Below are 14,261 nucleotides of genomic sequence, written 5' to 3'. Positions count from 1 at the left end.
TTAAGGGAACAGGCATTTCCGGATCTTGCGTGGAGGACCATGAGGGCGCTGGGGACGCTGGTGAGGACCTGGACTTGGAGAGGGAGGTAGAGGTTGGAGTGGTGAGTCGGGGAAGGGCTCTAGAAGGTACAAGTCCAGGTTGTCGTCGTGGTGAGGAGAGCGTCTCTCTGGACTAGTGTTGGGGGTCCGAGGGGACGGCTCTGAGGCTTGGCCCAACAGGTGGAAGCCAGACATACATCCAGCCGAGGGGAGGAGCCCAGCGACTGAGACTGCAGCAGCATCTGTCCCAGCCGGCAGGAAGTCAGCGTCAGCATCCGCGTCCTCCTCGTTGACCTCTTCTTGGCAGGCGATCTCTGGGACAGCTGCGCACAAGAATCCCGGCTCCTATCTCTGGGACAGCTGCGCCCCGTCCCAGGCCCTGTCCCCACGGGCCTTCCACACCCGGGCCCAGGAGGGCCTCAGGGACCAGCATGAGGATGTGATCTCCGAGAGACACTTGCAGCACGGACGTTGGCTCGGACTCCAGCAGCAGGTCGACGTCGTCCAGGGGCACGTGCAGGGCACAGCCGGCGGGCAGGACCACCACGAAGATGAGAGTGTCCACGGTCGGGGGCCAGGTCAGGTTGTCCAGGCTGGATGCCGCCCTGGACTTGGACTCGGGGCCCGCGGGCTCCTCCGTTCGCCGGCGCTTGGCAGGGCCCGGTCCTCCGGGATGCGGTCCCCACCGGTCCGCAGGGGAGGCGCTGGGGCTGCGGGGCCGGCTGCCCATCTTCTCAGTGTGGCCGCGGGCCTGGGGCCTGGCAGTAGGCGAGGAAGGGCTGGGTCCTGCAGGCAGTGACAGATCGGTTTGACAGGGGAGGCAGAAGCAGGGCGGTGGGGCGCAGGACTGCGGGACGAAAGAGGAGCCTTCGGAGCTCTGCGGGCGCCTCTCGGGATCCCTCAGTCCTGGCTCCTAGGGGAGCAGCTGGGCTCGGCTTTGCTTGTGTGAATCTTCAGGCCCTCACGTGGACTGGTTTGCGCAGGAGTGGGCCGAGGATGTTGGGAGCGACGCCGGCGGAACCTGAGTCGCAAAGCATCCTCACGCTAAGCTCCGCCCCTTCCTAACCTCCGCCCCTAGAAGTGGAGGCCTCTGTGTTGCCCAGTAGCCCCGGCTGTGGTGGATAGTTTACTCTAGAGAAATACTTCCATAGGCCTCAAGGGGGCGGAGCAATCGTGCCGCTCTAGGACTAGGCTTCCTGGGTCGAGTTCCTGGCTTTCCTTGCGTTGACCTCAGATACGGAAAACCTTAACCGGAAAGCTTATTCAAGTCCCACCAGTGGAGCGCTGCAGCAGGACAGTGAGATGTAGTTCCCTCGTCCCCTGAGACCTCGCCCTGGAAGTGACCTTTTAACTTCTTTTGGTCCAATAGTGAGGTGATTTTTTTTAAAAACATCTTTATTGGGGTATAATTGCTTTACAATGGTGTGTTAGTTTCTGCTTTATAACAAAGTGAATCAGTTATACATATACATATGTTCCCATATCTCTTCCCTCTTGCGTCTCCCTCCCTCCCACCCTCCCTATCCCACCCCTCCAGGCGGTCACAAAGCACGGAGCCGATATCCCTGTGCCATGCGGCTGCTTCCCACTAGCTATCTACCTTACGTTTGTTAGTGTATATATGTCCATGCCACTCTCTCGCCCTGTCACAGCTCACCCTTCCCCCTCCCCATATCCTCAAGCCCGTTCTCCAGTAGGTCTGTGTCTTTATTCCTGTCTTACCCCTAGGTTCTTCATGACATTTTTTCCCTTAAATTCCATATATATGTGTTAGCATACGGTATTTGTCTTTTTCTTTCTGACTTACTTCACTCTGTATGACAGACTCTAGGTCTATCCACGTGAGGTGAATTTTTGGATGACATCCTTAAGCCTCTCCTTACCTGTGATGTCAATGACTGTCAGATCTCTGAAGATGGTTGCCAAGAGAAGGTGTGGCTGGACTGCCTAACCAGTGTTAATAGGAGAAAACATCCAATAATGATTCTGGAATAGGTAATACTTTCATATGGTTTCAGAGGAAGGTGAAACATCTCCCTCCCTGTCCTTTAACCACGTGATTGCTCACTTTGGCCCTTTTTACAAAATAGCTTATATGTTCTCATTTTGAGGGCCACATAGCATTCCTTTGTACTGAATTCCATTTAAATCAGGCTTCTCTCGATGGGTGTTCAAGCTAGTGACCTGTGAATTGGCAGACACTGGCCTTCTCTGGCCAATTGGTATAAAATGCAGATTCTTTGCTGCATCGCAGAACCACTGCTCAGAATGCCTGGAGTCATGGGCGTAGGAATTCTCCTTAAGCACCTCCACAAAGATTCTGTTTTGTGAGGAAGTTTAAGATCACTGCATTTGTTTTCATTCAGCATTTGAGGGGTTCAGGAATAGGGTGGTTTATGGTTGAGGTCACATCCCAGCCTGTTAGTGACAGTCATGAAGGGAACTCAAACTTCCTGGGCCTGCCTTGAGGGGTTTCCCCTAGGCTCCTGGCCTGCATCCACTCTCCTGGCTGCACTTCCGGTGTTTCAGCCACGGGCCAAGAAATTCCCCTGCTTAGGTCAGGGTGCTGGCTAGGGAACCTACGGGGCTGTACACTGGCACAGGGGGCCCTGCCAGGAACCTGGGTTCTCGTAGCGTGAATGTGGATGCCACTGGCACCTTCCTCTATGTTCCCAGGTGATGGGAGCCATTGCTGTGCGCCTGTTGTTTGGACAGAGGGCGGGTTGGGGAGATGTTGGGGAGCTTGCAGGAAACAACTACTTTTGTCCTGGAGAATTCTGTCGGCGAAGCTTGAATATCCCATGGTCGGGGAATGTTCAATGGGGGCTCCATTCGGGAGAGTGAGTGTGAACATGCTGTGTTTTAGGGGCCAGAAGGAGGAACCCAGACTTGGCCAGGACACAGGGTGGGGCTCGGGGCTGTTGGCCTGGCCAGGGATGGGGCCCTGAATGTGGCGGCTCCTGTCCCAGCCTGCTGCCACCTCTTGTCCACGGCTCTCCTGACCTCAGTAGTCTCACATCTGGGCTCATCATTGTCCTGGGCCCTGTGAATCCTCACTGTGAGCTCCCCTCCCAAGGGAATGTTGTCCTGTCCTGAGACAAAGGCAGTTACCGGGGGCCTGGCACAGTCGCACCTGATTTCCTCCTCTGGTCAGCCCCTTTCTTTCTTTCTTTCTTTCTTTTTTTTAATTGGCCGTGCAGCGAGGCCTGCTGGGATCTTAGTTCCCCGACCAGGGATTGAACCCGTCCCCACTGCAGTGAACGCTTGGAGTTCTAACCACTGGACCACCAGGGAATGCCCATGGTCAGGCACGGGCAAGTCATTTCACTTTCGCCAACCTCAGTTTCCTTACATGTGAAACGGGGAGAATGCCATCTACTCTGCAGGGGGGTTGTGAGATAATGTATGTAAAATGTTCTTGGAACACAGTAAGTGCTTAGTAAATAGTAACTATTTACTGTTTATGATGTTTGTAATCTGTCTTTCCCACTTGACATTGTCAGCCCTGTTCTCATCATCTTGAACAGTGCCTGGCATGTAGCCAACATCCAGTGAATGGTAAACAATATCATTATCATCATCATCACCCTAAAAAGGGGTCTGATATGCTAGAAAGTACTGGTCCAGGTGTTTTCAGGGCATAACATCTATATAATTGAGGAATGGCTTGCCAAGCACCAGATCAGATATCTTTCCTTCTGCCTTATTTTTGTTTACTCTAAGATGTCCAAAGACTGTCAGGATGGATTATCAGGCCCACTCATTGGGCTTTCTTGGTGTCATTCCAACCTGACTATCGAATCAATATGAACTGCTTGAACCACTGTGGGGGCGGAATTAGCAAATAAATCCCGGTTCTGGGTAGGTTACAAGATGGCTGCCAATCGTCCATCTGTTGAGGGCTATTCTGCCATCCCCCTAGAATGCATAACTAGCTTTTTTTTTTTTTTTTTAGTGGGCATAACTAGCTTTTCAAAAATTCCTATTTATGTTTATTCACTTTAGGAAAAATACCTGAATACATATTTTAGAATATCTAAACAGCATAGTTAAAGCTGGAGCTCCCTTCAACTCCCCACAAACTCCCAATCCTGTATTGATGTGACAGATCCTTTTCTATGAACTTACAAACATAACACAGGGTACTTGTTTTCTTCCCGAATGACAAAGTATTGTGGGTCTTTTTCTGCGATATGTTGGAACTTATTGCTGTTTGGTATTGTCATCCACAAAGTACATTATCCCTCTGTCTTTAATTGGAGAGACGTTTTCCAACATGCAAAACAGGCTTTTACATGAAAATGTTGTATAAGAAAAGGCAGCTTCAAACATCTCTTGTACAGCAACACCTTTGTCTTTGCCTGAAGCAGAATGAGGTACTGGCCCACTCACTCTCTGCTTACCTCACAGTAATACTGGTAATTCTGGTATATTATGTTGTGCTTTCTTTACTTCCTGAACATGTTACTGAGTGGTGAATTGCATTGAATTAGTGATGCTATCCCAATGATTTGATACAATGATGGCCTGTGTTGTCCCACGATTATTAATCATTTACTATTTTAAGAATGACAAAACTGTCATTGAAGTAGTTATTTGGGCTTTTAAAGGCTGAGGCTGAAGCCAAATGCAGTTTGGTTTTTTCTTGTTTTTTTAACCAAGGACTTCAGCTTCTGTGTTATAAGTGACAGTGATTTCTGTATCTTAATTGTGAATTCAGCTTTCTTTTGGAATTCTATGTTTTTTCAGTTATTTTTTTAGTTTTACAATCATATCGTTTGCAAATGGTCTTATTTTTCTTCCCTTTAAGATTTTAAACATCTAATTTCTTTCCCTTGTCTGATTTTGTTGGCTAGTATCGCCAGTACAATGTCAAATATTATTGGAAGAGCTACATCTTTCTTGTTCTAGACTTTAGTGGGTCTCCTGCTACTGTTTGCCTATTAAGCATATTGCTCTGAAATAAATGTCATGTCAAAGAATTATCAATGTCCTGCTGTTTTATTGAATATTTAATGTGTTATTTTGAAATATTTCAAAACTTACAGAAACAGTGCAAAAACAATATAAAGAATTCTTATTTATCCTCTATTAACTTTTAACACTTTGCCACATTTGCTTTGTCATTCTTTATTACTGTCTCTCAGAAAGACCACAGGATATGTATGTTTATATATATATGTATATATATATAGATAGATAGATAAAAATACACATACATAAGTATTTGTGCCTTGAATCATTAGAGAGTAAGTTGTATAAGTTAGTCCATAGTCCATTTTCCAATTTTGTCAATTTTACTAACAATATCTTTCATTATATATCTCTATCTCTGTATCTATTTAAAAATTTTAAATTTAGTATTATTTTTCCTTCCAGCTTTATTGAGATATAACTGACATACAGCACTGGTTGTTTAAGGTGTACAGCATAATGATTTGACTTACATACATCATGAAATGATTACCACAATAAGTTTAGTTAAAGTCCCCCATCTCGTATGGGTACAAAATTAAAGAAATAGAAAAAATTTTTTTTCTTGTGATGAGAACTCTTTAGATTTATTCTCATAACTCTAATGTATAACATACATCAGTATTAATTATAGTTAGTGTGCTATACATTACATCCGTAGTACTTATTTATCTTATAAGTGGAAGTTTGTACCTTTGGTGTACTTTCATCCAATTAACTACCAGCCTTTTTTTTTTTTTTTGCCTGTAAGATGCAGGTCACGATCATGCATTTCTTTCAGGTGTCATGTCTCCTTAGTTTACTTTTATCTGGAATAGTTCCTTAGCCTTCTGTTGTTTTTCAAGCCATTAATATTTTTGAAAATTATAGGTAGTTATTTCTTAGTGTTTCTCAATTTGAGATTCTCTGATGTTTCCTCATGATAAGAGTAAAATTATATAAATATTTTTGCCTTGAATACTAATAAATGATCCTGTGTCTTTCTCTGGAGACACATCATATCCATTTGTTCCTTACAGGTGATGTAAATTTTTCTTTCTTCAATTTAATGCTTATTAATAAAGTTATGGAGTTGGGTAATCATCACCACAGCCAGTTTTAGAACATCTTCATTACCTCAGAAAGTTCCCTTATGCCTGTTTGCATTAAATCCTTTCTCAAAACCCACACCAAGATAATCACTGATTGCCTCTGTGTCTTTAAATTAGCCTTTTTACTGGATATTTCGTAGAAATGAATCATTCAATGTGTAGTCTTTTGCATCTGGCTTGTTTCAGTTAATATACTGTTTTGGTAGTTTATTCCTGTTGTAGTAGCTATTATCCATGTTTTATCCATGTTGTAGCATGTTGTATATATTGTTCATTCATTTTTTTTATTTTAATTTTTTAACCTCTTTATTAGAGTACAATTGCTTTACAGTGGTGTGTTAGCTTCTGCTTTATAACAGAGTGAATCAGTTATACATATACATAAGTCCCCATTACTCTTCCCTCTTGCATCTCCCTCCCTCCCACCCTCCCTATCCCACCCCTCTAGGTGGTCACAAAGCACCGAGCTGATCTCCCTGTGCTACGCGGCTGCTTCCCACTAGCTAGCTATTTTATGTTTGGTAGTGTATATATGTCCATGCCACTCTCTCACTTTGTCCCAGCTTACCCTTCCCCCTCCCTGTATCCTCTAGTCCATTCTCTAGTAGGTCTGCATCTTTATTCCTGTCTTGCCCCTATGTTCTTCTGACCATTTTTTTTCCCAGTGGCTTACCATCTGAAAGTTTTCTTTCTTTTTTTTTAACCTCTTTTTTGGAGTATAATTGCTTTACAATGGTGTGTTAGTTTGTGCTTTATAACAAAGTGAATCAGTTATACATGTACATATGTTCCCATATCTCTTCGCTCTTGCATCTCCCTCCCTCCCACCCTCCCTATCCCACCCCTCTAGGTGGTCACAAACCACTGAGCTGATCCTCCTGTGCTATGCGGCTGCTTCCCACTAGCTATCTGTTTTACGTTTGGTAGTGTATATACTTCCATGACACTCTCTCACTTTGTCACAGCTTACCCTTCCCCCTCCCCATATCATCAAGTCCATGCTCTAGTAGGTCTGTGTCTTTATTCTCATCTTACCCCTAGGCACTTCATGACCTTTTTTTTCCTTCGATTCCATATATATGTGTTAGCATATGGTATTTATTTTTCGTTTCTGACTTACTTCACTCTGTATGACAGTCTCTAAGTCCATCCACCTCACTACAAATAACTCAGTTTCGTTCCGTTTTATGGCTGAGTAATATTGCATTGTACATATGTGCCACATCTTCTTTATCCATTCATCTGTTGATGGACAATTAGGTTGCTTCCATGTCCTGACTATTGTAAATAGAGCTGCAATGAACATTTTGGTACATGACTCTTTTTGAATTATGGTTTTCTCAGGGTATATGCCCAGTAGTGGGATTGCTGTTTCATATGGTAGTTCTATTTGTAGTTTTGTAAGGAACCTCCATACTGTTCTCCATAGTGGCGGTATCAATTTACATTCCCACCAGCAGTGCAAGAGGGTTACCTTTTCTCCACACCCTCTCTAGCATCTATTGTTTGTAGATTTTTTGATGATGGCCATTCTGAATGGTGTGAAGTGATATCTCATTGTAGTTTTGATTTGCATTTCTCAGATGATTAATGATGTGTTGAGCATTCTTTCATGTGTTTGTTGGCAATCTGTATACCTTCTTTGGAGAAATGTCTGTTTAGGTCTTCTGCCCATTTTTGGATTGGGTTGTTTTTTTGATATTGAGCTACATGAGTTCCTTGTATGTTTTGAAGATTAATTCTTTGTCAGTTGCTTCATTTGCAAATATTTTCTCCCATTCTGAGGGTTGTCTTTTCATCTTGTTTATGGTTTCCTTGGCTGTGCAAAAGCATTTACGTTTCATTAGATCCCATTTGTTTATTTTTGTTTTTATTTCCATTTCTCTAGGAGGTGGGTCAAAAAGGATCTTGCTGTGATTTATGTCATAGAATGTTCTGCCTATGTTTTCCTCTAAGAGTTTGATGGTGTCTGGCCTTCCATTTAGGTCTTTAATCCATTTTGAGTTTATTTTTGTGTATGGTGTTAGGGAGTGTTCTAATTTCATATTTTTACATGTAGCTGTCCAGTTTTCCCAGCACCACTCATTGAAGAGTCTGTCTTTTCTCCACTCTATATTCTTGCCTCCTTTATCAACGATAAGGTGACCATATGTGCGTGGGTTTATCTCTGGGCTTTCTATCCTGTTCTATTGATCTGCATTTCTGTTTTTATGCCAGTACCATACTGTCTTGATTACTGTAGCTTTGTAGTTTAGTCTGAAGTCAGGGAGCCTGATTCCTCCAGCTCTGTTTTTCGTTCTCAAGATTGCTTTGGCTATTCGGGGTCTTTTGTGTTTCCATACAAATTGTGAAATTTTTTCTTCCAGTCCTGTGAAAAATGCCATTGGTAGTTTCATAGGGATTGCACTGAGTCTGTAGATTGCTTTGGGTAGTATAATCATTTTCACAATGTTGGTTCTTCCAATCCAAGAACATGGTATATCTCTCCATCTATTCATATCATCTTTAAATTCTTTCATCAGTGTCTTATAATTTTCTGCATACAGGTCTTTTGTCTCCTTAGGTAGGTTTATTCCTAGATATTTTATTCTTTTTGTTGAAATGGTACATGGGATTGTTTTCTTAGTTTCACTTTCAGATTTTTCATCATTAGTGTATAGGAATGCCAGAGATTTGTGTGCATTAGTTTTGTATCCTGCTACTTTACCAAATTCATTGATTAGCTCTAGTAGTTTTTGGTAGCATCTTTAGGATTCTCTATGTATAGTATCATGCCATCTTCAAACAGTGACAGCTTTACTTCTTCTTCTCCAATTTGGATTCCTTTTATTTGTTTTTCTTCTCTGATTGCTGTGGCTAGAACTTCCAAAACTATGTTGAATAATAGTGGTGAGAGTGGGCAACCTTGTCTTGTTCCTGATCTTAGTGGAAATGGTTTCAGTTTTTCACCATTGAGGACGATGTTGGCTGTGGGTTTGTCATATATGGCCTTTATTATGTTGAGAAAAGTTCCCTGTATGCCTACTTGCTGGAGGGTTTGTATCATAAATGGTGTTCTTTCATTTTACTTGAGGAGTAGTGTCTATTGTATGGAAATACCACGTTTATTTGTACATTCTTGAGTATTTGGACATTTGGATTATTTCCATTTGGAGGCTATTATGAGTATTGCTGCTATGAACACTCCTATACATGTCTGTGTGGGGAAATATGTTTTCAGGTCTCTTGCATAGATTCCAAGGAATGGAATTTTTGGGTCAAACGGCAAGTTTATGTTCCATTTAAAAGTAAACCCATGGAATGGTTTTCCAAAATGGCTGTACAGTTTGATCTCACAAGCAATGCATGTGGGTTTCACTCTTTCCTCATTCTCACTAGCATTTGGTATTGTCTGTCTTTTTTGATTATAGCCATTCTCGTGAGTGTGTTTTGGTATGTCATCGTGGCTTTAACTTGCATTTCTCTAATGACTAATGCCATTGAATATCTTCTCATTAGTGTATTAGCTAAGCCTATGTTGTGTAGTTTTTATGGTTAAATATCTATTCAAATGTTTTGTCCATTTAAAAATTCTCTCATTTGCCTTATTTTTGAGTTGTAAAAGTTCTTTATATATTCTGGATACAAGTCCTTTATCTGATATGTGATTGCACATATTTTTTCCCATTGTATGGACTTTCCTCCATTGTTTCACTGAGATATAATTGACATATAACATTATATTAGTTTTAGGTGTATTTCAAAAATTTTTATTGGTGACTTTTGATGTGCATGTGTTTAAATTTTTGATGACTTTCAAAATGCCAAGTTTAAAAAAATGGATTGTAAACTTGGTGTTGTATTTAAGAACCTTCTGCCCAACCAAGGTCTTAATGATTCCTTGCCCCCGCCACCTTGTTTTGAAGAAATGAATAGTTTAATTTTTACCTCTAGGCCCTTGATCCAATTTGTGTTTTTGTGTGCGGGTATAGTGTGAACTAATAGTTTAAGTTTCTTTTTGAATGTGAATATTCAATTTTTAAGAAGACTATGCCTTTTACATTTAATTGTCTTGGCACTTTTGTCAGAAATAATTTGACCGTAAGTGTAAATATTTGGTTTTGACTCATAATTGTGTTCCATTGACCTCTTGTATGACTATTCATGTACCAATAGCACACTCTCTTGATTATTGTATCGTTTGAGTAAGATTTGAAATGGAGTAGTGTTCAACTTTGTTGTTTTTAAAAGCTGTCAATACAATTCTAGGTCCTTTGCATTTCCCCATGAATTTTAGTATCAATTTGTCAATTTCTTATGAATGCCTGCTGGATTCTTGTATAGCTCAATTTGGGAATAATTGCTATTTCGACAATATTCAGTCTTTCAATCATGAACATGACTTCAATCATGAATCATAAATGTCTCCCTGTATATTTAGATCATCTTTAGTAATCTCCTCAGTGTTTTATTATTGTCAATTTATAAGCCTTACACTTATTTTGTTAAATTTCTTCTGAAGTATTTTATTCTTTTTGGTGGTATTGTGAATCAAATTTTTAAAAATAGAAATATATATTTTTTTATTGAAGTATAGTTTATTTACAATGTTGTGTTAATTTCTGCGGTACTGCAAAGTGATTCAGTTATACATATATATACATTCTTTTCCATTTGCTTTATCTCAGGATATTGAATATAGCTCCCTGTGCTATACAGCAGGGCTTTTTTGTTTATCCATTCTATATGTATAGTTTGTATCTACTAACCCCAAACTCCCAGTCCATCCCTCCCCACTGCCCCTCCCCTTTTCCAACTGCAGGTATGTTCTCTATGTGAGTCTGTTTCTGTTTCATAGATAGGTTCATTTGTGTCTTATTTTAGATTCCACATATAAATGATATCATATGGTATTTGTCTTTCTCTTTCTGACTTGCTTCACTTAGTATGATAATCTCTAGTTGCCTCCATGCCTCTGCAAGTAGCATTATTTCATTCTTTTTTATGACCGAGTAGAATTCCATTGTGTATATATCCTACATGTTCTTTATCCGTTTATCTTTTGATGGACATGTAGGTTGTTTTCATGTCTTGCCTACTGTGAATAGTGCTACTGTGAACATAGGGGTACATGTATATTTTTGAGTTACAGTTTTGGCTTGATATATGCCCAGGAGTGGGATTGCTGGATTATATAGTAATTCTATTTTTAGTTCTTTGAGGAACCTCCATACTGATTTCCATAGTGGTTGCACCAATTTACATTCCCACCAACAGTGTAGGAGGTTTCCCTTTTCTCCATACCCTCTCCAGCATTTGTTATTTGTAGAGTTTTTTATGATGACTGGTGTGAGGTGGTACCTCACTGTAGTTTTGGTTTGCATTTCTCTAATAATTAGCGATGTTGAGCATCTTTTCATGTGTCTTCTGGTCATCTGTATGTCTTCTTTGGAGAAACGTCTATTTAGGTCTTCTGCCCATTTTTTGATTGGGTTGCTTGATTTTTTTGTTGTTGTTGAGTTGTATGAGCTGTTTATATATTTTGGAAATTAAGCCCATGTCAGTCGCATCATTAGCAAATATTTTCTCCCATTCTGTAGGTTATCTTTTTGTTTTGTTTATGGTTTTCTTGGCTGTGCAAAAGCTTGTAAGTTTGATTAGGTCCCATTTATTTATTTTTGTTTTTATTTCTATTGTCTTGGGAGACTAACCTAAGAAAACACTGGTAAAATTTGTCTCAGAGAATGTTTTGCCTATGATCTCTTCTAGGAGCTTTATGGTGTCATGTCTTCGTTTTAAGTCTTCAGGCCATTTTGAGTTTATTTTTGTGCATGGTGTGAGGGTGTGTTCTAATTTCATTGATTTACATGCAGCTGTCCAACTTACCCAGCACTACTTACTGAAGAGACTGTCTTTTGCCCGTTGTATATTCTTGCCTCCTTTGTTGAAGCTAAATTGTCTGTACATATGTGGGTTTATTTCTGGGCTCCCTATTCTGTTCTATTGATCCATATGTTTGTTTTTGTGCCAGTACCACACTGCTTTGATTACTGTAGGTTTGTAGTATTGTCTGAAATCTGGGAGGGTTATGCCTCCTGCTTTGTTCCTTTTCTTCAGGATTGCTTTGACAATTCTGGGTCTTTTATATTTCCACATAAATTTTAGAATTATTTGTTTTAGCTCTGTGAAAAATGTCATGGGTAATTTGATAGGGATCACATTAAGTGTGTAGTTTGCTTTCTGTAGTGTGGCCATTTTAACAGTATTAATTATTCCAATCCAAGAGCATGGGATATCTTTCCATTTCTTTGAATCATCTCTCTTTTTTTTTTTTTTTTTTTTACAGATTCTATTTCACTTTTAGTGATCTGTCTGGTCAAATTATCTATTTGTTCTTGATTCAATTTTGGGGACTGTATGTTTCTAGAAAGTTGTTTGTTTCTTCTAAGTTGTTGAATTTGTTGGCATATAATTGTTCACAGTATTCTCTTATGGTTTTTTGTATTTCTGCAGTATTGGTTGATATTTCTCATTTTCTTTTTTGATTTTCTTTATTTGGGTTCTCTCTCTTTTCTTCTTGGTGAACCTGGCCACATGTTTGTCAATTTTGTTTATCTTTTCAAAGAATCAGCTCTTGGTTTTATTGATTTTTTTCTATTGTTTTTTTAATCTGTATTTTATTTGCTTCCTCTCTGATCTTTATTACTTCCTTCCTTCTGCTGACTTTAGGTTTTGTTTGTTCTTCTTTTTCTAATTCTTTTAGGTCATGAGTTAAGTTGTTTATTTGAGATTTTTCTTGTTTTCTTGAGGAATGCCTGTATTACTATGATCTTTCCTCTTAGAACTACTTTTGCTGCATCCTATAGATTTTGTATGGTGTTTTCATTGTCATTTGTCTCAAGGTATTTTTAAATTTTCTTTTTGATTTCCTCATTGACCCACTATTTTTAGTAGCATGTTGTTTAGTCTCCATGTATTTTTTTTTCTCATTTCTTTTTCTGTGATTGATTTCTAGTTTCATACTGTTGGGGTCAGAGAAGATGCTTGAAATAATTTCTATACTCTTAAATTTGTTGAGGTTTGTTTTGTGCCCTAGTATGTGTCTCAATTCTAGACAATCTTCCATGTGCACTTGAAAAGAATGTGTATTCTGTTTTTTTTAAATAAACTGTCCTGAAGATATCAATTAAGTCTAACTGCTCTATTGTATCATTTAGGATCTCTGTTGCCTTATTGATTTTCTGTCTAGAAAATCTGTCCATTGATGTGAGTGGGGTGTTCAGGTTTCCTACTATTATTGTATTCCTGTCAGTTTCTCCCTTTATGTCTGTATTTGTTTTATATATTTAGGTGCTCCCATACTGGGTGCATATGTTGACGAGTGTAATATCCTCTCCTTGTATTGATCCTTTTATCATTATATACTGTCCTTCTTTATCTTTCCATATAGCCTTTGTTTTAAAGTCTACTTTTTCTCATGAGTATTGTGATCCCCACTTTGTTGTCATTTCCGTTTGCATGAAATATCTTTTTACATCCCTTCAGTTTCAATCTATGTGTGGCCTTTGCCTTAAAGTGAATCTCTTGTAGGAAGCATGTTGTAGGCTCTTGTTTTTTTATGCAGTCTTCCACTCTGTGTCTTTTGATTGGAGCATTTAGTCCATTGACATTTAAGGTAATTATTGATAAATATGCATTTATTGCCATTTTAAACCTTGTTTTCCAGTTGATTTTGTATTTCTTCTTTGGTTCTTTTTCTTTCTGTGGTTTTATGATTTCCTTTATTTTATGCTGTGTTCTCTTCTTTTTGTTTTTTGTCAATCTATTGTATGCTTTTGATTTTTTGTTACCTTGGTTTTGAAGTATGTTAACCCCTTCCTATATCTGCTTGCTTTTGACTGATAGTCATATAGGCTCAAACACATTCTTGGAATAGAATCTATATTTTCTTACTCTTCTCCCCCACATTTTATAATTTTGATGTCCTCTTTTACATCTTAATTTTTACCCTTTTGCTGTTCCTTGTGTTTATCCTCACTTTCACAAATAGATTTTTTTTTATCTCTATGCTGGCTTATCTAAGTGATTTACTTTCTAATTGTGATTTCCTCTTTCCTATATCTTCTTGCTTCTTTTCTTTTTATTGAAGACCTTTCAATATTTATTTTATGATAAGTT

The 14,261-nt window shown here is 39.5% G+C and overlaps 1 protein-coding gene across 1 annotated transcript; it reads right to left on the bottom strand.

The window, feature by feature from the left end:
• Positions 1–1,076, bottom strand: LOC125964509 (proline-rich protein 23C-like). The gene is made up of 3 exons (XM_049710252.1): positions 1,005–1,076; positions 442–886; positions 1–362 (listed from the first exon to the last, which is right to left on the bottom strand). The coding sequence occupies exons 1-3, from the start codon at positions 1,074–1,076 to the stop codon at positions 1–3; spliced, it is 879 nt and encodes a 292-aa protein (XP_049566209.1).
• Positions 1,077–14,261: the final 13,185 nt, after the last annotated feature.

The sequence above is a fragment of the Orcinus orca genome, chromosome 5 (genome assembly GCF_937001465.1).
Source record: "Orcinus orca chromosome 5, mOrcOrc1.1, whole genome shotgun sequence".
In the NCBI taxonomy this organism is placed as follows: domain Eukaryota; kingdom Metazoa; phylum Chordata; class Mammalia; order Artiodactyla; family Delphinidae; genus Orcinus; species Orcinus orca.
Note: the sequence above shows the minus strand (reverse complement) of the source record. Positions and strands in the feature narration are given on the sequence as shown.